Here is a 25066-nt window from a genome sequence, read left to right as displayed (position 1 = left end):
AAGCTGTCCCAACTCAACCTTGAATTCAAGTTTGACTACCTCATGTAGGTTCTCTGAAAATAATAAAGTACTTTATTATTCTACCAAATGCAGTACTTACTTTTATTTAATTCAATGAGTTTTGAGTAAGTACTGATGATCTGGGACTGAAGCCCTGAACTATAACCCTGTCATAGCTCTCAAAAGTAAAGGAGTAACCAGAATATGGGTGCTAACCTAGAAGGTCATATCCATGAAAGGAAAGTTGAATCAAGAGAGAGGAAGTGATGCTTGGTTGGTGTTTGGTTTGGGTTTTCTCAATACCCAGATCATGGTGTGGCAAAAAATGGTCCCCCAGTAAACAAAGAATGAATGAATGAATGAATGCATCAGTAATATCTACAAGCACTGGCTTTAAGTGCATTGTAAATATAGTCAATAAAGAACGATGTGAGCAGGTCTTAAGGGGGAACTGTGCCATTTGTGAGAAGACACAGTGGTAGAAAAGCAATGGAAGACTTGGACAAGTTTGAACTAGGATAATTAGTGGATACATTTGGCCCTCCATGTGAGTTGAAGACAGGCAAGAGCAACAGAGAGCAGTAAGAGTTCTCTTTGCACAAGAGAGTACAGATGAAGTGCAGAGTTGAATGATTCTTTTAATATTTGCTGTAGTTATGGTGTTTTGTGCCAGTACTGGGGCTTGAACTCAGGGCCTATGTGCTGTCCTTTAGTGTTTTTTACTCAAGGCTGGCACTTGAGCCACAGCTCCACTTACAGCTTTTTACTGGCTAATTGGAGATGAGTCTCACAGACTTTCCTTCCCTGAACTGACATGGAACCAGAATCCTCAGATCGCAGCCTCCTATGTAGCTAGGATCACAGGCATGAGTCACCAGTACCTGACTAATCGTTGTTAATATTCATATGGGACTAGACATTTGTGTTTAACTCTGAGGCACAGAATAATTATTATTTTTGAGAAATTTCCTTGAATTTCCCCTTATGGTTTGTTCAAAAAGCCTTAGACTTGAAGATAATGCCTGGACTCCAATTCCAAACCTACCACTGGAAACTCGGTAAATTTTCCCCATTTTTTACTTCCATGTTCTTAGCTGCACAATGAGGGTAAATGACACACATAATTGTCAAAATTAAGATGATGTTTGGCAAAATTAATAACAATAATGATTGAAGCTTTAAGTTTTTATAGACCAGCTCATTGTTTCTTCTAACTTTACCACAATCATATAGTACAAATAGATTGGGCTGCACTATCTATCTTAACAAAAAAGAAAAAATGCAATAACATATCCATACAAATCCATATAGCTTAGAATAAAGGTGAATGCTTACTATATGTTGGGTATTCAACTATACAGAATGGTAAGTATTACCTCACACAATACTTGCAAACACTCTGGCAGATAAAGTGGCACATGCTTATAATTCCAAAACCTGGCCCAGGAGCTGAGGCAGAGCAGCAAGAGTATAATGTCAGTCTAGGCTACGTAATGATGCTCTGTCTAAAAAGCAAATAAATAAATAACCCCAAACCCTGGCAGATATTGACTGTTATTTCCTTGTTTCATAAGGAAAGGGATTTAGGCTTGGAAAGGTCATACAACTGCCCAAATCCACACAACTAGAGGTGAAAGTACTCAGTAAGATATGTTTTGTTTTGTTTTATTTTCTGAATCTGTAGCTTATGCCCAGAGTGTTGTTGGTAATTTCCCCAAATTTGTCGCCATATTTCATCCTAAAAAGGAGTTAGTCTTGTAACAACTGTATTGCGGTATAAAGATACACAGTGAGTATGAACTTCCATGAGGCTATACCCACAGGACCATCACCACAACCAAATCAGAACATCCTACCTCCTCCAGTTTTCCTCATCCCTGTGTAATTTCTCCCCACCTCTCTCTGCTTGACTGCCATTCCCCAAGTGGATGGTCTCTTTTTTTTCAGTACTTGCATTTAAACTTAGATACCACTGGAATAAGAAGAATCTAAGGCAATGGAAACATTGAGAATGGTTAACATAATTAAGCGTCTCCTTACACTATTATAGAAAGACTTCTGGGTTACATTATAGCCTTGGTTGGGTTCCAGACAAACTCCGCCCAGGGAGCCACATGATTCATAGCAGCTAGGTTACCAGATTATTATTTGGAGCACCACCTAGGCCAAGAATAGGCCTAAACAAACTAAACACAGGACTGCACACATAGTTGGTGTTCAGTAAATGTCTGTTGAGTCTCCTCCTAATAGATACATATCTGGAAACCATCACCTCTCCTCCCACCTTCTCTTTAAAAGATATTTAATCATACTTTATGAGTTGACAGGAAAAGTTGAAAGAATTTTTACCAGAATGAATAGAATTTCCTTTTAGTCTCTGTTTTACATCTATAAAGTGGGGATAATGAGGAAAATTCCTCCCAGCAATGCTCTAAGAACCACAGATCAGAAAGTGCTCAATAAACATAAAAAATGCTTCTTTTCTCAGTAGCAGGAACACCTTTTCTAGTGTATCATTGACACTGTGTTACTGTATGAAATATTCATAGTTGGCAAGTGCCTCTGATAAACAGGAAAATAAATAAAGCAAATATTTGGTGATTTTTCCAGTAGAAACCAAGAGGTTTCTGTTTTTGCCAAATGGAAAAAGAATTGTCACGCAAACAGCTTTTTTTTTTCTTTTTCAGATCTTTTAGCAGGCATGGAAAATTTAGTTAAGAAAAATTACTTTGCTCATGTAATTGTAACCCCTCTGTACAGTATTTTCACAATAAACAAATTACTTTGTTAGCTAATGTCTTTCTCAAATGTTAAGCAGCGTGTACCCAGTGTTTTAGAAATCTAGAGGGCTTTCCATTAGTGGATTGTGTCTGTTTTCACTGTGACCTTTTGGCTGGGTTGAATCTGTGAGGCCTGACCACAGAAACGTGGTTGTAGGGCAAGTTGTTTTCTCCTTTTAACCTATTCATCACCCATTTTGCAGATGCTGACCAAGAGGTTTCCTTTTCTAAGTAGAAAAAAGTCATCTGCTTTAAATGTGTAACTTGTAGACATGAACTAGTGAAGTGAAATCAGCAGTACTTCACTTGTTTCTTTTGTTCTTCATCTTCTGCTAACTCTTCTTCCTTTCAAATTTGACTTCTTCATCCTGAACACTTAAAATTCAGTTTCTGAATCTGTCTCACCATTGTGTTTCACAGAGTATCTGTCTTCAAATGTATATTCATCCATAAAGAACAATATTGTCATTGACATTAAATTTACAGTTACCTTGTTCTTTTTTTCCCCTAAACAATTTTTGTGGAGTTTTTTTTGGTAAGTTAAAATAATGGATAATGTCTTCAATCTTGATGTGTTTCATGAATGATAAGAATAGTTTATAGAGATCATGAAATGACTTTTAAAAAAGAAAATGTGCCAGGTGACAGTGGCTCATGCCTATAATCCTCGCTACTCAGGAGGCTGAGATCTGAGGATCACAGTTCAAAGCGAGCGCAGGCAGGAAAGTCTGTGAGACTCTTATCACCAATAAGCACCAGAAAACCAAAACTGGTACTGTGGCTCACGTGGTAGAGTGTTAACCTTGAGTTGAAGATCTCAGGGACAGCACCTAGTCCCAGAGTTCAAGCCCATAACTGACATAAATAAATAAATAAATAAATAAATAAATAAATAAATAAATAAATAAATAAATAAAATTGTGGTTGTTTAATAATCCTGTAGAAATCCTGTAGAAATTTTGGTACTTCCCAACATAATAAATACTTGCTGAAAAAAATGAAAGCTGTCATTGAGATTCTCTTCTTATGACCCTCCATCAGGATTGAAACTCTCCATTTAGGTTGAAAACAAAGAAATTATATACAGAACCTAATTCTAAACTGAATATACTCAATATAATTATAACCTGGGAAAACAAACCACATTTGCTGACCCTAACCCTAAAACTAAATACCCTACCATATAGAAAATACAGAAACAGAATTTAAAAGGAATAGTATAATGTATGTGTGTGTGTATATATATATATGTATATATATAATATATATACATATATTATATATATGCGTTTACAACTCAGACCACCAGGATTTGAATCCTGGCTCTGATCTATTAGCTACATGACTTTCAGGAAGTTATGTAACTCATCTGCTCTCCTCTCACTTCCCTGAGACAATGACAGTGCTCTGTTCATTACCGTAGGGTGGTGAGAGGACATAAATAATGGGAAGTTCTAGTATTACCATCTAGAACTGAATGTAAGATGGCATGTATCTTCAAAAAAACATAAAGAAGAAAAGAAAGGCTACTGTCTATTATTATATTATTATTATTATTAATTATTGTTAGCCAATCATGGAGCTTGAACTCAGGGCCTGGGCAGTGTCTCTAAGCTAGTTTTGCTCAAGACTAGCACTCTACCTTTTGAGCCACAGTGCCACTTCTGGCTTTTTCAGTTTATGTGATGCTAAGGAATCAAACCTGGGGCTTCATGCATGCTAAGCAAGCACTCCACCCTGAGCCACATTCCCAGCATCTTGTTTTTTATTATTAAAATTCCACATTGAGGTCAGTACTGGAGTTTGATCCTGGTGTTAAAATGAAGAATATCACACCAAAGACCTCAACAAACCAAGGTTCTAACCTCTTAAACTTTTAACAATTTTTCATCTTACTAATGTCACTTAGACACTTGTGTGAGTGTGTACATGTGTGTGTGTGCATGCATTTGCATACACAAGTGCACACCATTCCTAGGGCTTGAACTCAGGGCGTGGGCACTGTCCCTGAGCTGGAACTCTGTCCCGGGAATGGAGTCTTGAGTCTTGCTCTGATCAGGAATATATATTTGCTTTTTATAAAATGATTTGTTAGCTCATAACATTCCCCCCCCCAAATTTGCTCAAATTGGACATATTTTTTTAAGCACCTACAATACTATGAAATTCAAACAGAATTTAGCATGTGTTTTGATTTTCTTCTGCTCTGCCAAATTGGAAATGTTCCCAGGTCAAGTAATTTGCCAAAAAAGCCACAAAAGCACAAATGAGCAACTCAAAGAGTTACAAGTTCTTTAGTAGTGTCTGTATGCTAATGGATGGGTAATTACTTCTGGCTTGAGACAGCTGACATCAAAACAGAAAAATTAAGAGTTGGAATTCTAGTGCCATTTAATCTAAGACTCTTCATGATACTGACTATTCACTCTAGGCCCTGATGATCTGACCAGAATTCTTCAATAGCAAAATGCTGCCCAATTTCCCTCTGACCCCGCTGTTTGCCCTGCTGTCTGCAGAAATCTCAGTCACACAGCCACAGTCTCAGGCCACCACCCGCAGGTCCCCATGCTGATGCCAACACTGCTCCACTATAGAGGCTAGGGATTAGTTAGTTTCTGTTCATGCCTATTAGCAAAGATAATTAAAGACTAGGTTTACAAGTTAAACAGCATGCATGTCTACAACAAGGAAATGACACTATAAATTGTGGCTTCACCTGATCATTGAATAGCACATATCTGTCTGTCTGTCTGTCTGTCTGTCTATCTAATCTATCATGTTTTCAGAAATTAATGAGAAATATTAAATGCAAACTATGAAACAATAACCTACATCCAGAGTTCATATGGTATCTATTTATTTATTTTTTGATTGATTCCATGTATTGGGTATTGTGAATAGTGATGCAATGGTTGTGGAAATTTACATGTCATTTAGATACACTGCTTTCCCATAAATCACAAAGTCTTTCTTTATTATTTTGATTTTTTTTTGGAGGGGGTGATCTGACTGAGTTTTTTCAAAAGATTTTCCCCAAGCTTATAAATTCTTCTGCTCGATCCTCTGTTGGGGGCTCAACTATATTTTAAAACACCTTTTTTTGGGTCTCTTTTCACTCCAAGGTTTCACCTATCTCTGTATTTGCTGAATTTGTCATTCATATTAATAATTCTTCAGTTAACTTCTCTGTATTCTCTTATATCATATTAACTTTCTTTAAATCACTGTTTTGAATTTTCAACACCAACATACACAAGACAAGATGTTGGAAATGATCTGTACAACTTGGGGTGTTGAGGGGGGAAAAGTAGGAGAAAAATGAGGGAATGGGTAACAAGTTTGACAAGAAATGTACTCACTACCTCACTTATATAACTATGACCCTTCTATATATCACCTTGATAATATGCTATCTATTTAAATCATAGAAAAAATAAACTGTAAGGAAATACATTAAAAATGTATTTATTGTTAAAAAAAAAGTATTTATTGTTAATGGGTGAATTTAAATTATTTTAGGGTTTATTTTTCTTTCTTTTTTTTTTTTTTGGTCGGTCGTGGGGCTTGAACTCTGGGCCTGGGCACTGTTCTTCAGCTCTTCAGCTCAAGGCGAGCACTCTACCACTTGAGCTACAGCGCCACTTCCTAGGGTTTGTTTTTCTATGCTCTTCCTGTGTTCCATATTTTCTATATTGAGTATGGAATTTATTTGTAATTTAAACGAATGCTGTTTAAAACAATCTAATGATCTGAGAATCAATAGAGAGAGTATTTGGTAATTCTAAGTCCATAATCCCCATTTTAAAAAGTACTATAAACTTGGTGCATACTATATATGTCATCCATACATGACTTTGTTCTGTGTAGAATACAATTTGGCTTTTATTCTGAACCAAAAAGCCATGGAGGTTTTTGGATAGAGAAATGGCATAATCCTATGTACGTATTAACAGGGTCACTCTGGCTGCCTTGTTGAATGAAACTGGGTGAGCAAAGTGCAAAGGCAAGGACTGAGTTTGAAGGAGTTAGGAGGAAATCAGGCTAAACAATAGGGTAATGATAGAGGTGGGAAGGATTCTGGATCACAGTGTTAGCCTTTGAGACCTACTATCCCATAGTCTGTAATTTATCATCTATGGAGTATTAAGTAATACTGAATCAATACATAGCATATAATAACTATAAATACAAAAAATAAATATGGGACATTATTTTAGCTCATGAGATATGTCTTCTTCAGTCTCCTAACATATTAAATGGCAAAAATATAAATGAGAAAGATGCAATACTAATATATCATAGCATTGGTGTGGAAGAGCTACATAAATAATCTACATGTAAACAGTAAAAATACTACTATATAAATAAGAAGGGGGCTAAAATAAGTATTAAATCTGTTATTGAAATGCTATTGAAAATGGTAATATATTGTTAAGTAAAAATGAAGATATGTAGAAACATATATTAAGCTCTGAATTTTCTTTTTTTTTTAATTTTTTGGGGGGTCCAGTTGTGGGGCCTGAACTCTGGGCCTGGGCACTGTCCCTCAGCTCTTCAGCTCAAGGCTAGTGCTCTACCACATGAGCTTTTTCTGTTTATGTGGTGCTCGAACCCAGGACCTCAGGCATGCAAGGCAAGCACTCTACCACTAAGCCACCTTCCCAGCCCTATGCTGATTTTTAATAATACATAATATGTATATTCACATTCAGAAAATTTAAATGATCTCTGTTAAAATGTTCAGATCAATCATCTCCACATCTGGGTGATTTTTATTTTCTTTGGGATTTTTAAAATAAATCAGTTATTTTACACTTTAAAGTTTTTCTACAAAGGGTATTTTTATTATGAGTGATTTTTATTTTCTTAGGGATTTTTTATAAATCTTAATAATTTTGCACTTTAAAGTTTTTCTACAAAGGGAATTTTTTATTTCTGCAATAAAAATATGACCTTTGCTTAATGATTGACTGTAATCGTATGAACAACCCACTCAATTCTCACTACTTAGAAGGAAAGACAAAGTAAAGGTTTTATAGGGGAGGAAATCAAGGCTAATGGGGATTTTCTCTAAGTGTCATAGTCAATAATGCCAGGATTGGATCTAACGCCCTTGACTTCCAACCTCACAACATGAGCCCTTTCTAGTGCATTGCTCTTGGTAAAGCCTGTTACCAAAAAGGTCTTGTTTAAATGCTGCTCATATCAGGGTCCAGAACAATAAGATACATAAGTCCACAGGTTCGTATGATTTTTTTTCCCATCGGTAGGCTATGAGAAATGGTGAACACATCCAATTACTTACTTCTGAGTCAGCAAGGAACTGGGACAATGAAATAAATATGTTTGGATGGAAGGTGAAAGTAGAAATAAATAGTCATGGATACCAGAGCCGGTCCAAAAGGCTCCCACCTGAAGAAGAAATGTCACCTAGTTAGCATCTCCTCTAAAGTGGCTCTGTGAGAAAAATCATTTGAAATGCATGCATATTAGTGTGATCTGCATGCTAGAGCAGCCCAAAGTCCACTTTGAAGTGTCACTACAGACCAGATTCAGGACTCATAAGTGGTACTGGGTTCTGTCATGTCCACAGCTGATTTTATAGGTCATTCAAGCACTAACTTTCCATTGTATGTGAGCCATTAGCAACCCTTCAGTTTCATTTCTCTCAGAGTTGGATATTATTAATACTTGGGTCATAGCCAAATGAAATTTTAGAATTTTTTTCAATGGAAAAATATACAGAGGCAGTTTAAGGGTTGTTTCATAAAGGTCAACAATCTTCAAAGAATGGTTTTATTTATTCTGATTGGAACAATTTTCCACTTCTTTCTTTAGGAGTTCTAATTTTCTAACTTTTGCACATTATGGAAATTACTCTAAAACTTTTACCAACAGATATTTTTGTTAGGATGAAATAGCTTTGTAATTATTTTCCTTTGCTTCAATAATGCAAATCTTCATTAAAAAAAGATAATAAAGTCTAAGATGAAAAAAAAAAGTCCCCTGAAATTCCACCAGAGTAAGATAGATAACCATCTTTAACATTCTGGTCACTATCTTTTATACTTGTACTTCATAAATGATCACATTTCATTTTCTATAAGCTAGGTTGTATTGTATATTCTGCTTTTTTAAAATTGTAAAATTCTAAACTCCTTTCCCCAGTTCTTTTTCCTTACCTCCATCTGCAAGTTACCCTTAAAGACACCAGTGTTAACAACTAGATATGCTCCTTTTGTATTGGTGATTAGCTAAAAAATAATTGAAAAGTGCATGATTTAATGCCTATTATGTATGCATACGGATATCTATGGAATTTTATTAATGATGAAATCAGAGCTTTTCACTAAAATTATTTTTATTGTTAATTTTTCCACTTCCTGAGTTTCATATCACAGAAGTCCCTTCATATGAATGGCACCAACTGGGCCAAAGCAAATGTGTCATGGTTTATTGAACCATTCCTTTTAAGGATGTAATCTCTTCACCTCCACTTGTCCTCCACCATAAGCAGTATTATAAGGAACCTCCAAAAGATACACAGAGAGTCCTGGATATGGACTTATAATCAAAGGCATAACATTTCAAGTTTTAATAGATAATTATGAGATTGCTCTCCTAAGATGTAAAATTCACATTTCTACCACCAAAGTCATTGAGGACCTTCTTTCCCATAATTTCATTAAATATATACATATACACATACAAATATTATCACACTTTTTCATGTTTTACCAATATAATTGGAGGGAAATAATAATTCTCCTTTTTCTTAAAGTTGGCTTTCTATGAGTATTTGTGCAGCTCAGAATCCTTTCCCATATTTGGATGGACTTGTTTGTAAATTTCATATTCATTTCTTTATATTGAGCTTTCTCATCATTTTCAATGGGTTCCTTATACCTATCTTTCACATATTAATAATTCATATGTTACTAATATTTTCCCTAGTCTATCATGTCTTTTGACTTAATGACATCATTTTCCAGACCAAAAAAATTCCCTGAATTGTGATAAGAAATAATTTCTTTTTAATATAGTTTCTGAGAGTCTTAGTTTGATTCATAACCTTTAGCTTATTGACATGGTTTCCTGAATTTTATTCTAACATTTTTAAGAGTTTATATGAAATTACTTCTACTGGGACTTTACTTCTGCTTCTAAATTTAGAGACAATTATATGCACAATCTGTTTTTGATTTGTTTTGTTTTGAGAGCCAGTGTTTCTATGTAGCGTAGGCTGGCCTCAAACTCAAGATTGTTCTGCTCAGCCTCCCAAGTACTGGGGTTACAGGGCCTATGCCACTTTGCCTGGCTTAAAATTTTAAAAAAAATTGTGTTTTCTTTAAGTAATTGTACACAGGAGTTGACATTCAACAGAGCATTCTACTAATTTCCCATGTTCATTCTTCTTCCCCTCTCCCCTTGGTCCCACCTCTCCTCTTGCAAGTACCTATTTCCTGGTATTTCTTTTGTTGGGCTTTGATGTAGTCTTTCTACTGAATTATACTATTTGCACTCTCCATAGAGTTTATTATACTTCAGTTAATTCCTTTATAACTGTTTGGGTACCACCCAGTGTGTTTACTTCTAAATAGGTAAGCACATTCTAGCTTCCACAAAGAGGGAAACCATGCAACCTGTGTTCTGTGGGTCTGGTTATTTCACCTAATATAAATTTTTTTCAGTCTTTACATTTCCTTACAAATGGTACAATAACATTCTTTCTGATGGAAGAGTAGAATTTTATTGTATGTGAATATACATATATATGTATGTATATACATATGTACATATGTGTACATATATACACACACAATATTTTCCTGATCTGTTTTCTTGATCTCATTTTCTTGATCTGTTCATCCATTGAGGGTCATCTGGGCTGATTTTATCTTTGCTATTGGTATACAAAACTGCAATGAATACGCTTGTGCTGTAGCTTGGACCTCATTTGTGATCCATTGGATATATGCCCAGGAGTGGAATTGCTGGGTCATAGGGAAAATCTATGTTTAGACTTTTGAGGAACCTCCAATATTGCCTTCGGGAGTTACTGAGCAAGCTTATATTCCCACAAACATTATATTAGAGTTCTCTTTTGGCCACATCTATGTCAGTATTTGTTACTATTAGTTTTCTTGAGGATGGCCATTCTAACTGGAATGAGGTAGAATCTCCGTGTTTTGTTTTGTTTTTTTTTTTAAATTTGCTTTTCCTTTATAGCCAGAGATGTTGAGTGTTTCATGTCTACTGGTCATATTTACTTCTACTTATGAGAAGTTTCTCTTTAAGTCATTATTTATTTATTAATTGGGTTGTTGTTTCTTTAATGGTTTACTTTCTGAGGGTTCAATTTTTTTGAGCTCTAAGTATATTTTGCATATTAGGCCCTGTCTCATGGATCAAACGGGATTTATCTTACAGATGAAAAGCTGGTTTAATATATGTGAGTCAATTGTATAATACAACACATCAGCAGAAGCAAGGACAAGAACAACATGATCATCTCAATACATGTAGAAAAAGTCCTTAACCAAGATCCTACATCCCTTTACAATAAAAGCTCTGGGGAATTTAGGAATACATAGAACATCACACAATATAAGAAAGGCTGTATATAATACAGCCAGCATTACACTTCATGCAGAAAAAACACTTTCTCCAACTCCTCTTCAACACTCCTCTTCCTAGCAAGAGCAATAGGGCAAGAGAAAAACATAAAGGGGAGCTAAATGGGAAAGGAAAAAAGAAAACTATCCCTTTTTTTCAGATGACATGATCCTGTACTTAGTGGACCCCAAAATCTCCTACCCCGAGCTATTAGAACTGGTCTAACACTTGGCAAAGCAGCAGGGTATAAAATCAACCCACAACCATTAGTAGCTTTGCTGTATGCCAACAGTGAGAAGATTGAAACTGAAATCAGAAAAGCAACCCCATTGCAATAGCCTCAAAACAACATCAACAACAACAACAACAAAACCTAGGAATTGGGGCTGGGAAGGTGGCTCAGTGGTAGAGCGCCTGCTTTGCATGCATGAGGCCCTGGGCTGGATTCCTCAGCACCATATAAGCAAAAAAAGAAAAAAGCCAGAAGTGGCGCTGTGGCTCAAGTGGTAGAGTGCTAGCCTTGAGCTGAAGAGCTGAGGGACAGCACGCAGGCCCAGAGTTCAGGCTCCATGACCCCCCCAAACAACAACAACAACAAAAACCTAGGAATTAACCAAACATATGAAGGACCTCTATTGGACTTTAAAAATTTGAAAAGCAGATTGAAAAACCTTCTGTGCTCTTGTATTGGAAGAATTAACATCATTAAAATGGCAATGCTGCCCAAAGCAATTTACAAATTCAATGCAATACCTATCAAAATCCCAATAACATTCTTTAATGAAATAGAGAAAGCAATCCAAAAATTTGTATGGAATAACAAAAGACCCCGAATAGTAAGAGCAACCCTTAATAGGTAGAATAGTGTTGGAGGAATAACAATACCAGACTTCAAACTGTATTACAGAGCCATAGTAATGAAAACAACTTGATACTGGCACAAAAACAGGTTCGAAGAACAGTGGAACAGAATACAAGACCCAGAAATGAACACACAGACCTATAGCCATCTTATATCCAAAAAGGGAATCAAAGATATAGACTAGAAGAAAGACAGACCCTTCAAAAAAACGGTGCTGGCAAAACTGGATATCCATATGCAGGAAACTAGATTCCTTATTATTACCTTGAATTAGCATCATTCAAAATGGATAAAAGACCTCAATGGAAGGCCAGTTACCATGAAACTTTTACAGGGAAGAGGGGTAGGGGAAACACTAGGGCTTCTGGACACAGGTCAAACTTTTGAACTAAAATTCCAGAAACAGAACAAATCAAAGAATGAACTGATAAATGGGATTTCATCAAACTTAAAAGTATCTGCATGCAAAGGACATAGCTAACATGCTAGATAGAAAGATCATACACTGAAAGATTTTTACTGGTTTAAGATATTTTTAACAAGTTTTTTCAACTGAACTGAAATGCTAACTTTTCATATGTTAATATTTTTGGCTGTGAATGTATTTATTTTTGGTTATAATAACATTTACAAAATATAATGGCTTAATGGACAAAGACTATGTTTTACAACACAATTGCCCAAGTAGTCTTGCTGATGTGGACAAGATTTTGCCCACTAACCTGAGTCAAGGTTCTTTTCAGTGTCAGTTATGTCAATGTTAATTTTCTTTTGCAATGTTTCCCACAACTCTTTTGTGCTCTGCTAATCTACTTATATGTTAACACTATTGACTATAATCAAAGTCACAAGTTGCATTATACAGTATTTCAGTATCTTATGTGAAAAGCCCTCTCCCTCTTTATCCTGGACACAGTGGTCAAGGTAGTTGACTACTAAAAGTAACAACACTGGAGTCAAAATTTGAATTGTGACTTAAAGTTACTTAATATCCCCTTACTTCAGTCTATTTGTGAAATTAGATGATAACGCTCATCACAGACAGTTATGAAAGTTAAATGAAGCAAAATATTGAACTTAGAAAATTCCCTGACATCTATCAAGCACTGAGAAATTAAGTAGCCCTTATAATTTTCTTAACTACTTTCAAACATTTCTCCTTCTTAGTAAACTTTAAAATCGTGTCATTGAATCATTCCTTCAACCTCAAATCCTCCAAAAGCAACTCCGGAGAGTCTAACTTTAATATAATTAAATATACAATTATTTTAGAACAATTAATGTTTTCATGATGTGTCTCCCATCCTAAAATTTTTTATTTATGCTTTCTCGAATCTTACTTCACATTTTTAGTTTGACTCTAGTTTAAATTATATGAAACCTGGAGTCTTTCTTATTAGATTTATTCTTGTTTTTAAATTTAAATTTGGCTTTAAGATAAATGAAAACATAAAAATTACACATACTTATAGCATACCATGTTCTGGTCCCTACTATCTACATCGCATGATGCTTAAATCATGTTAACCCTATCTCCAACATTTATCTTTTATGGTATATTAATTTATTAAATGATTGAAATTTTGAGTGTTGGATTTTCTGTTTTTAGGTCTAGATGGTCATTATCAGTTGAGAGGAAGCCATGCCATCTCGTTTATGAGCCTCTTCCCCCAATTCTACCATTAACTAGAATATTTACTTTCTTTACCAGTATTTTGACTTAATATTTCCCTTTCTTGTCTTTATATTCTTGTCTAAATGCTCTAATCCTGTTAAAAATATATGCATTGCTATTTCTAGAGTAAGGGAGAATGGGTGGGTGAAGGATTCTATAAGATATAAGGAAGGGTGTACCAGAAGAACGTCTTAACCACATAGTGAGTGGGTGAGTCAGAGCATCATCCCTACTGGAAGGAATGCCTCATAGTTCAATATGGAAGTCTCAGGACAGTGATACTAGTCAACCCAGGAGAAGACCTCCTCTGACCTTTCAGAAGCAAAATTGCCCTTTCCAGGGATATATGCCTCTTCCAACAAACTGCAGGATTCTAGCCTTTTATCTTTATTGCTAGAAAAGGACAAATGAAAACTCCAGAAGGACTTAAAGAACGGTCTTTATCAACACAGAGATTAAATAGCATGTCTTTTCTATTTCTTTTTCATCTTGGAGAGGATTATAATTATTTACTCATCATCTCATTTGATCAACCAGCATTTGCGAGGTTTATATGAGGTGGCAGTTACTTCAAAATTGGTCTCGAAGCCAGGCACCTGTGGCTCACACCTAAGATCTGAGGATCATGGTTCAAAGCCAGTCCAGGCAGGAAAGTCTGTGAGACTCATCTCCAATTAACCACCAGAAAACCAGAAGTGGTGCTGCGGCTCAAGTGGTAGAGTGCTCACCTTGAGCTGAAGAGCTCAGGGACAGCGCCAAGGCCCAGAGTTTTCAAGTCCCACAATCAACAACAACAATAAAAAAAAGTTGGTCTTGAAGAAGGGTAAGCCCCCTCTGGAACATTCATAATCTAGATGAAGAAACAGATATAAAAATGTAAATGCTGTTTTACAATACAATATTATACACTATGCAGGGTTGTGGATAGAACATTCCTTACAAGTTAACAAGTTTCTCAATAACAAAGTGGAAAAAACAAGACTTCTGGATCAGAGACAAATGACTGTATTATTTACAGCAAAAGACATGTTTGTTTTCATTGGTTCTCCATGTGCCCCAAGTCCTACAGAGGTGATACAGTGGGTCTGTCAGGGTGTCTGCACACTTAATGGGGTGTTATTACAAGAAAGGAATGATGAAGTTGAAGAATTTATTGGTTTCATAGCTAGAGAAGCAAGCCCACTCTGGTTACAATGAGATTCTTCGAGGTTGTCTGCACTAAGTATGACTCTGAGAGTTATAAATGGTAGAGCCTTGTTTTCCTGGAATATCTTATAAGATCATGAAGGATACTCACCCACCATGGTTGATTGCCTTTACCAACAGGAAATAGAATTGATAGATGTGTTGAGACCTAAGACATATCAGCAAACGTTAATAGTTACTTTATGGTTAAATAACTGATAGTTTTCTACTGGTTGGTTTGTAAACTAGCATTTCAACTATGTTGATATTTCATAACTAATACTTTCTCTGAACATATTTATCATAGAAAATAATAAAATGTCCAGGGAAAATAAAATCAAATGAAGCTTATAGCCCAAAGAGCCTGGTATCAAAAAAAGTAGCTCTGGTTTGCCTATTGGTACTGAATTGCTACCATGAGTGAATTAATATTTTATTCAAAGGAACTTTCAGCACATTTGTGTGCCTGAGCAAGCTAGTCCACAAGAAATGACAAAAAAGTCCCTGTTGCCTAATTAAAAAAAACAACAACTGTAGCCTTGCTTTTTCTCTTGTATTTGTAGAAATACATTCCTGGAACACAACCCAGTTTTATTCCATTGGTTTTATAATCAGTTTTGTTCATTTCTGTGAAGCTAATAAGAAGTTGTTTTTCTGTCTCTTGTTGATTTACCATTTATCAATTTTAAGCTCTTCCACCATCTCTTGAGACAAGAAAGAAAAGTACTGATGTTATTAGAGAGCTTTACAAGTTACAAAGCTCTTTCTCAGTTGTGGGCATGCTCCTTGGGATGATACTGGGATGAAGGACATTGTTATCTAAATTGACTGGGCAAGCAGCTAAAACAATGAAGGTTATAAAATGACTCAACTGAGATCACACTGTTTCGGACAGTGGTGTCATGATGGGTTAAGTCTATAGACACAGGACAGGATGCAGAGAATGTACTCAGAATTTACAGAAGATATACTGGATGCCTTTAATAAGCACTTTTAATGTATACCAACAAGCTATATGTATACACACATATATCTACGGCTAATTTGTAGCTAACTTTTAGCTAAAGATAGATACATTGTTATTAGGATAAAGAGTAACTGGGCATTAATAATGTATAGCTATTGAGAATCTATACCTACTTCTCTCTTGTCAAAGAAACACATACGTGATAAAGGGAATTAAAAGTAACTTTGCAGGTGACAGCAAGCAACTTTCTTTGAATTCTTTCATTTCTGATGAGGGGATTAGCATTATGAGGGTAGTTAAGCACTGTAATTTGTCTTAGAAAAGTATTTTTTGAGCAGCCTTGCATTTACTAAAAATTGAGTGGAAAGTACAGTTCCTACACATTCCCTTGGTCTTCTCTTACCAGTGGCTGCTGCATCTTGTATTGATCTGGTGAATTTGTTATAAATGATGAATCAAGATTACATTATTGAGGTCCTTATGTACATTATAGTTGTGTGGATTTTAACATGTATAACTGTATAACATTAGGCACACACCATCATAGCATCAGATAGAAGTCTGTGTTCCACCTATTCATTCCTCTTTTCTTCCAGACCTCTGGCAACCACTAACATTTTTATTGTCTCAGGAGTTTGCCTCTTTCCTGAACACACATGCTTTCACATAGTAACTGGCATTTAAGATTTAAGTTTCTATTATTATTATCATTATTATTTCTCTTCCTCTTCTTCCTCCTCCTATTTTTCTTCTTCTTCTCCTTCTCCTTCTCTGAAAGTTCAGGGGTTTTAACTCAGAACCTCATGCTTGTTAGACATGGCCCCAGCCCTTTTTTTGCTTTTTGTTTTTTTTCAGATGGTGTCTAATGTTTTCAGCCACAGGTTGGTCTTAGATATCAATCTTCTTACCTTGCCTTCCAAAAGCCAAGATTACAGACAGGCTTGTACTTTGAGATAGTCTTGCTAACTTTTTTCCTGGCCTGGTTTCTAACCATGATCCTTCTATTTCTGCCTCCCAAGTAATAAGGGCTACAGATGTGAGCCACCATGCCTGGCTAACTATTTCTTTTTTTGTGCTAAATAATATTATATTTTTAGATGTACAACAGATTATATAATTCTCCTAAGACACCTAGACTATTTCCAAATTTCAGAAGTTATAAAGAAAGTTCTTATAACCATCCTTGTATTTACTCCTTTGAGTAGCTACCAAGGGAATGTGATTTCTGGATCCTATGATTTAAAAATATGTTGAAAACAAACTTCACAACTTCAGCCGGTGGGGAGGGGGGCGATGCGGTAGTTGTGGAGGTGGGAGGGAAGGGATGGTATGGGGAAAACAAAGGAGACAACAATGCTCAATAGGAAATGTGCTCATTACCTTGCTCATGCAACTGTAACTCCTCTGTACAGCATTTTTACAATAAAAAACATACAAAAATATGTTTAATTTTAAAAGAAACTGTCAATCTGTTTTTCCAATGTCTCTGTATCATTTCACATTCCTACCAGCAATGACAACTTTCTCTCCAAGATTTTTTTTCTTGGTGACAACCTTGGGGCTTGAACTTAGGTAGGTGCTGTGCTATTCCTGAGTTTTGGTGCTCAAGGTTAACTCTCTAGCACTTGAGTCACAGCTTTACTTCTAGCTTTTTTTGGTAGTTAATTGGAGACAAAACCGGCTTTAAACCATGATCCTCAGATCATAGCCTCCTGTGTAACTAGGGTTATAGATATGAACCACCATTTTGGCTCTTTCCCAAATTGGTTGTTGTTATTGTTGCAGGTCCTGGGACTTGAACTCAGGGCCTGGGCACAGTCCCTGATTTTCTTTGTACTCAAGCCCAGTGCTCTACCACTTGAACCACAGCAAGACTGCTGGCTTTTTCTGAGTAGTTTATTGGAGATAAGAGGCTCACAGATTTTTCTGCCTGGGCTGGCTTTGAACTGTGATCATTAGATCACAGCCTGCTGTGTAGCTAGGGTTACTGATGTGAGCTACTGGCACTTGGCTCTCTTTCCAAGATTTTAACATCTGAAATCAGAGCACCTCTTATAATCACTAGCTTCTTTCAATTGCTGTTGCCATGAACCAATCACAGACCTCATTGATACTTGTGTAGCTCATAGGGTCATAACTACCTAAGCTGCTGTCACTTCAGTTAAATTATATGTACTGTTGGCATACTGTGTTGTTTAATACTGTTTAAAATTCCATCAAAATATAGCACTATGATTTAGAGTTTAGAACAAATAAGGTAAAAATTGACAAATAAAATGAAAAACAGGTAATGCTAGAACGTAGGAAGGTGGCCTAATTTAGCAATACTGCAAACTACACTAGCAGTGAAAAAGAAAAAGTGTTTGCCGTGTTGGGGGTCCAAGTAAAAATCGTTAAAGGGACAAAGGTTTTCACTCTAGGTTATCAAAACAGCATAGCATGTACTGTACATCTACCTGTTGATTACTGCAGTTATCATTGTATTTTTAAATTATAACACAATATCTGAAAATAAAACTTCTTCGAAGGTGTTACTGGAGTATTACAATAACAGATGGATGATGAGTGAGGTAACAGAGAACAGATCAAAAGTCTTCTGGAATTGATATCAAGGGATTTGCCATATATTCTAGTTCTCAGAGACTTCATAGATATCTAAGCAGTTAAATAATCTCACCTCAGAAGTATAGTCATATAATTTGTAATTGTGATGGTATGACTAGACCACCATATGAAATCCTTTGATGATTCAGCCTAGAAACAATGGGGACCATTTACAGAAGAAACTTGTCTTGATTATTGTTTGAAAACCTTCTGCTGAGAATTAGCTTAAGAATTTTCCAACTTCAAAACTTACAGAAAGAAGATCAAAGTTATTCATACTCTAAAAAATAATGCATCACTAACCTGATGGCCTACAACCACACTTTTATGGAAAAATAAGAAAGGCAATGAATCTGAGATTAAAAGTGGTTCAGAAAAGCTAATTCAGAATAAATGAAAAAATTTCAGGAATACATCAACCAATTTATTTTCTGTACATTTCCCCTTTCATATATGTGCAATATTGAATTAAATACCTAAATCCATGCTGAGATAAATTCAAAGAGTTTCATTAAGGTAAATATAAATGATTAAAGAGACATTGTATTTATAAACTGCTTTGTTGGATGGCAAGTCCTTTGTACAACTACTTAACATAATAAAAATTTAAAAATAGCCAGCAAAAAAGCCTTATATCATACATAGGTCATTATTTTCTTCAAGTAAAAAGCATTACAAGAGATAGTTTCATTCATAAGGTTTTACTCGAGTAAGTCTATATGTATCTGATATCTCCTTAGAGATATTCATGAAATAGCTCAAAACAACTCTTCAGTTACTAATGAAAATTAATCAGGCAAAAAAATCACCAATGATACAAACATCTAAATAAAACTAGGAACAAATTTGGTTTAATAGGCATGTATTATATATATATGCATACATATATATATGTATGTATGCATATATATATATATATATATATATATATATATATATATATATATATATATATAATGTGTGCATCCAAAAAAGCCAGGAACTGGTGGCTCATGCCTGTAATTCTAAACTACTTAGAAAGCTGAAATCCAAAGATCATGGTTTGAAGCCAGCCTAAGCAGGAAAATTTGTGGGTCTCTTTAATAAACCACTGAAAATGCCAGAAGCAGAGGTGAGGCTCAAGTGGTTGAGCACAAAAGCTCAGATATAATGTCCAGGCCCTGAATTCAAGCCCTAGGACCATTTGTGCCACTCCCGAATTAAGTCCAAGAGCTGACATGTACATATATACATGCATTCTCTCTCTCTCTCTCTCTCTCTCTCTCTCTCTCTCTCTCTCTCTCTCTCTCTCTCCCCCCTCTCTCTCTCTCTCTCTCTCCCCCCTCTCCCTCTCTGTCTGTCTGTCTCCCTCCCTCCCCCTCTCCCTCTCTGTCCATATCTACATAAAGAGAATATATGTAACCAACAGCTGCAGAGTATATATTTTTTACAAGTTAATATAAAACTACAAAATGTCCATAGGCTAAGCCACAAAACGAATCTCAACTAATGTGGATAATCAAAAACATTTACATGATCATGGTGTTTCCCCTGCCAGGTAAACAAAGGAGGAGGCTGCAATGCTTGGTAAGAAATGTACGCATTATCCTGCCCATGTAATTGTAACTCCTCCATACAGTATGTTCACAAATAAAATAAAATTAAATTAAAAAAAAACATTTACAGCCAATATTCTGATCAAATTGAACTAAATTAGAAACCAAGTTTGTTCTGGAGTAGAAAAAAAATCTTTGTCTAGAAATTAATAAATACATTTCCAAATAAGACTTAGAACAAAGGTAAAATCCTGATGGGAATTAGATGATTAAAAAGGAAGAAAAATCTATTAACACTTGCAGGAAACATTATTTATCTATGCAGGAAATCCAAAAGTAAAATTTTACCATTTTTGGAAGTGGCACTGTGGCTGAAGTGGTAGAGTGCTCATCTTGAACCAAAAAGTTCAAGCCCCATGCCTGACAAAAAAATACCATTTGTTTTCTTTGTTTCTTTTCCTTTTTCTTTTCTTTTCTTTTTTTTTTTTGTCGGCCGTGGGGGCTGAACTCTGGGCCTGGGTGCTATCCCTCAGCTTTCAGCTTAAGGCTAGTACCTTACCAGTTGAGCCACAGCACCACTTCCAGCTTTTTTCTGCTTAGGTGATGCTGAGGGCCTCATGCATGCGAGGCAAGCATTCTACCACTGAGCCAACTTCCCAGCCCCAAAATACCATTTCTAAAAGTAAAATTTTAGGATTGATAATAAATATTACAAATTCTAACTAGCTGTGAGACTAAGACCTGGGGAATTAAAGTTCAAAGCTAGTTTGAGCAAAAAACTCTGTGACATTCCATCTCCAATTAACTAGAAAGGAGCTTGGCTGGAGGCACGGGTCAGTGATAAGAGTACCTGTCATAGCAAGCAAGCCAAGCAAAACTTTGCGTTTAGACCAACTATATCTCTAACAAGTTTTAACAAGTTTGCTGGGTTCAATATATAGATAAAAGTTGTATTTCCATATATCGCAGATACAGTTAAGAAATATAATTTGTTATAGTATTGAAAAATATTAACTATGGAAATAACAAAAGCTGTCTCAGCTTTCTATGGAAAGTTTTGATGTTTAACAGATATTATAGACACTCTATACAGCTGATTATAAGCATGCCAAGTATCTCTACATGTATTTGTGTGGGTGTACATGGAATTTAACAAGCTGGTTCTAAAATTTATATTGAAATGTCAAGAAAACCTACTTAACGTCATGACTTAACATAAAGCTCTAATGATGATCTGTTGGAAAAGCAGGTAGAATCCAAAGATAGAATGGTTCAGAACAAGCCATTTACATATGGACACTGGATCCATTTCATCATTGTGAGAAAAGAAGAGAACATTCAGACTGCGGATACATATGGAAAAGTGTAAAGGAAACTCTTTACTAACAAGCTTCAAGGGAATTACAATGAACAACAAAACTACAAAGATTTTAAAAGATTTCTTAAACTCATCATAAAAGATACCAGCCATGAAGGAGAAGATGAATAAATCTAACCTTACTATCATTAAAAGTTTTCTGACAAGCTGGGCATCGGTGGCTCACTAGCTACTCGGGAGGCTGAGATGTGAGGCTCATGGTTCAAAGCCAGCCTGGGCAGGTTTATCTCCCATAAACCACAAGTAAACTGGAAGTGGTGCTGTGACCCAAGTGGCAAAGGGTAGCCTGAAGCTGAAGAGCTGAAGGACAGCACCCACGTTCAGAGTTCAAGCCTCACAGCCAAAAGAAAACAGAAAAAAAGAAAGAAAAAAGTTCCCTTACAGTAGATGATAGGGAGAGGTCAGGCAAGAGAGTAGGAGATACTTGAAATACCTATGCACAAGAGAAACTAGAATGTAAAACAAGTAGGCAGTTTCTCTTTTTCTGGCTTCCTTTTTCTTCCTTCTTTTCCACCAAAATACATTTAAAGGTTTCTTCTTAAGTCCATATAAAAATAGTAACCACTGAAAGGTGAATACAAGTGCTTCTTTGATACTTAGGGAAATAAAAGTGTTCATTTGCTTTTTTGAGTGTAGAATGATTAACTTTCCATAACATGGTTTCATACCTTTAAATTATATATTGTTAGGGAAAAATAAAGTGGAAAGATATCCTGTTTAAAAATAATGTTAACTCCTGGGTCTTAACAAAAGAGAAAAAGTGAGTAATTTAACCTCATAAGATATGGAGAAACTGAATCTGAAAAGGAAGGCAAAAGAAGTTTAAGAAAGGAAAATGAAGAAGTTCACTACAAAGCTGATGAAAGATAAAGTAAGAAAAACAAAGTTAAATACTGGTGATTTTTGTGATGGGAGAGGACCACCTGGTCTCAGGACATGTTCCCAAGTTTACATTCTAGATTCACTCTGGAAAAAGCCATTGCCTTTTAATAATGAAATATTTTAAAATAAGCTGAAGGCAAAATAAAAGTACATAACTTTTCTTGAGAAGTTAAGTGCAAGTTAGACAAAAAAAATCATTTGTTGACAAAATTAACAACGGGAAAAAACTGTCTACACAGATAAATTAGGAGATCCTTGCCTAGTAAATAGTTATCATTTCTTTGCCTCCTGATTTTGTTAATTCAGTCTTATTTTTCTTCATTTGAAGATTTCGATTTAAAAGCAGACAACACATCAAAGACTGTAGAAGATTGGGAATCCAAAAAATTGACCTTTGCCATAATTTTGCAAATAGAACTGTCAAATCACATGCATCATCTGATAAAACTGTGACAGCAGTCATTGCCATAAGATTTTTTTTATAACCAGTATCTTTGATTTACTGTCTCTGTAATCTACTTTTGACTAGTTGTTACTTTTTATTTCATAGATTTTTTTTTCTTACTGATATTGGCCATTTGGCTATTGCATAATTAGCAGCAGCTCTTTCAGAAAGGGCAGAGGGGAACTAAATACAAACATTGGCCTACTATACCTCTTGCTAATCCTTTCTTGGAAAAAGTTTAGTAAAGAAGTTTAGCAGTCCTGACTAAAGTGATGGTGCTATTCCAATTAGTCTTGAAAATCAAAGACGCCTAGAGGCCTTGTAGGCAAAGTAAATGTAGATTGCAAGATGAATATTGGCAAATTCTAACTGTGCAGCAGTATAAAATCTCCAGTAGTTTAATTTACAAAACATTCTTGATGAACTGAATTAGGCCCATAGGCTTCCGGTCAACATTATCTGTACTTTTAGCCTTGGCAATAACATATGTATCTTTAGGTCGTGAAAATGTTGTTGACATTCAGGTATAGTTTCCCTTTTGTATTCAAATAGAGTTGTCAACATGAATACCAACAATTAGGGACCCAAATAGATGTGTTAAGCCTGAAGCACAGAGTTAACAAATGCACAGCTAGGACTATCCTGATTCATAATAATTCATAGGGAAGTAATTCTTATATCTGAAATCTCCTCTGAAGATTAATAGACCTCTGGAATGTGTTTCTTAAAGGGTACCTGAGAAAAATTATTAACTTTTAAAATGATGTTTGAAGACAAAAGAGTAATATTTTCCATTAAGAATCTATGTACTATGGTGCAGATATTTAAGCTTTTATTCTATTTCTATTCGCTCTCTTTCAGGGGAAATTTCATGGGAATCCAATGCATGTAGCTGTAGTTATTTCAAATTGTTTAAGAGAAGAGAGGAGAATTTTGGCTGCAGCTAACATGCCTGTGCAGGTAATCTTTTCTGAATTCTTGATCTTACTTTCTCACCTTAAGCTACATTTTTCTGCAACAGAAAATTAACTACTACTACTGTCATCATTCCAGTCACTTATATTCAGGTTGAGATCATCCTTAAGCAGTCCCTTGACTTTCCTCCATATTAAGATAATTTATTACTGAATTTTTCCATATTTTATTTCTAAAATATTTACTGTAACTTCCTGTTTCCAGTATGTTCTGATCTAGGATCTCACCATATTAAGACTTCCTAATTACCACTGAGACTCTGCTTCCCTCAGTACATTATCTTCACAGACTGATCTGTGAACCCTTCAGTACCTTTTAATTTCCTACCTTTTAAGTCTAGTACCTTTTAAGTCTAGACCAGCCTCGGCAGGGAGTCTTACAGAAACTTCACAAATGTTGGTTGTCAATTGTTTTGAAAGTACTTTAGCTGGGCGCTGGTGGCTCACGCCTGTAATCCTAGCTACTCAGGAGGCTGAGATCTGAGGATCGCGGTTCAAAGCCAGCCTGGGCAGGAAAGACCGTGAGACTCCTATCTCCAATAAATCACCAGAAAACCAGAAGAGGTGCTGTAGCTCAAGTGGTAGAGTGCTCGCCTTGAGCTGAAGAGCTGAGGGACAGTGCCCAGGCCCAGAGTTCAAGACCCACGACCGACAAAAAAAAAAAAAAAAAAGAAAGTACTTTATTTCCTCTGATGTTCTAGATTATATTTTATCCAATTACCTAACATGAATTCAGAACCTCCATCAAAGTACAGGGATCAATAACATCTTTATTTTTCAGCTAATTCTTACAAAAAGAATAATAAATAATAAAGTTTCCAAACAGAAATCATGGTACTGATTAGGGATGGTCTAAGCGGTATATTCTTTATTAAAATTTCTTAGGCTTAGTTATTGTAAAGTTATGGCCATTTCCAGACTTTGAGGTGTAACTAATCCTTCTTAGATGATGAAAGATGGTGTCACTTTCATATAATTTAAGAACTGTACTAAAGTTATAACGTACATGTAATTTGATTCAATGCTTTTTGAGTAAAAATTAAGACACTATCACCATACATGATATTCCCATATGTATTTTCAGCTGTCCTTTTTTTGTACTTCTCTCACCTCTAGTCATTTGTATGTAAGTTGTTTTCTTCAAATGTCAAATATCAAACTGA

At 35.6% G+C, this 25066-nt stretch overlaps 1 protein-coding gene across 4 annotated transcripts in view; it reads left to right on the top strand.

Moving 5' to 3' along the window:
* Stat4 (signal transducer and activator of transcription 4) overlaps positions 1-25066 on the top strand; it is a 122338-nt gene that overhangs the window by 49812 nt on the left and 47460 nt on the right. For all 4 annotated transcript variants that reach the window (XM_069995681.1, XM_069995682.1, XM_069995679.1 and 1 more), the window contains one exon: positions 23791-23889. In XM_069995681.1, coding sequence (XP_069851782.1) covers positions 23791-23889 — 99 coding nt within the window. The remainder of the gene's footprint in view (positions 1-23790; positions 23890-25066) is intronic.

This window comes from Dipodomys merriami, unplaced genomic scaffold, assembly GCF_024711535.1.
Source record: "Dipodomys merriami isolate MVZ:Mamm:240054 unplaced genomic scaffold, mDipMer1.0.p SCAF_49, whole genome shotgun sequence".
NCBI lineage: Eukaryota > Metazoa > Chordata > Mammalia > Rodentia > Heteromyidae > Dipodomys > Dipodomys merriami.
The sequence above is the reverse complement of the archived record's forward strand: the minus strand, read 5'-3'. Positions and strand labels throughout refer to the sequence as shown.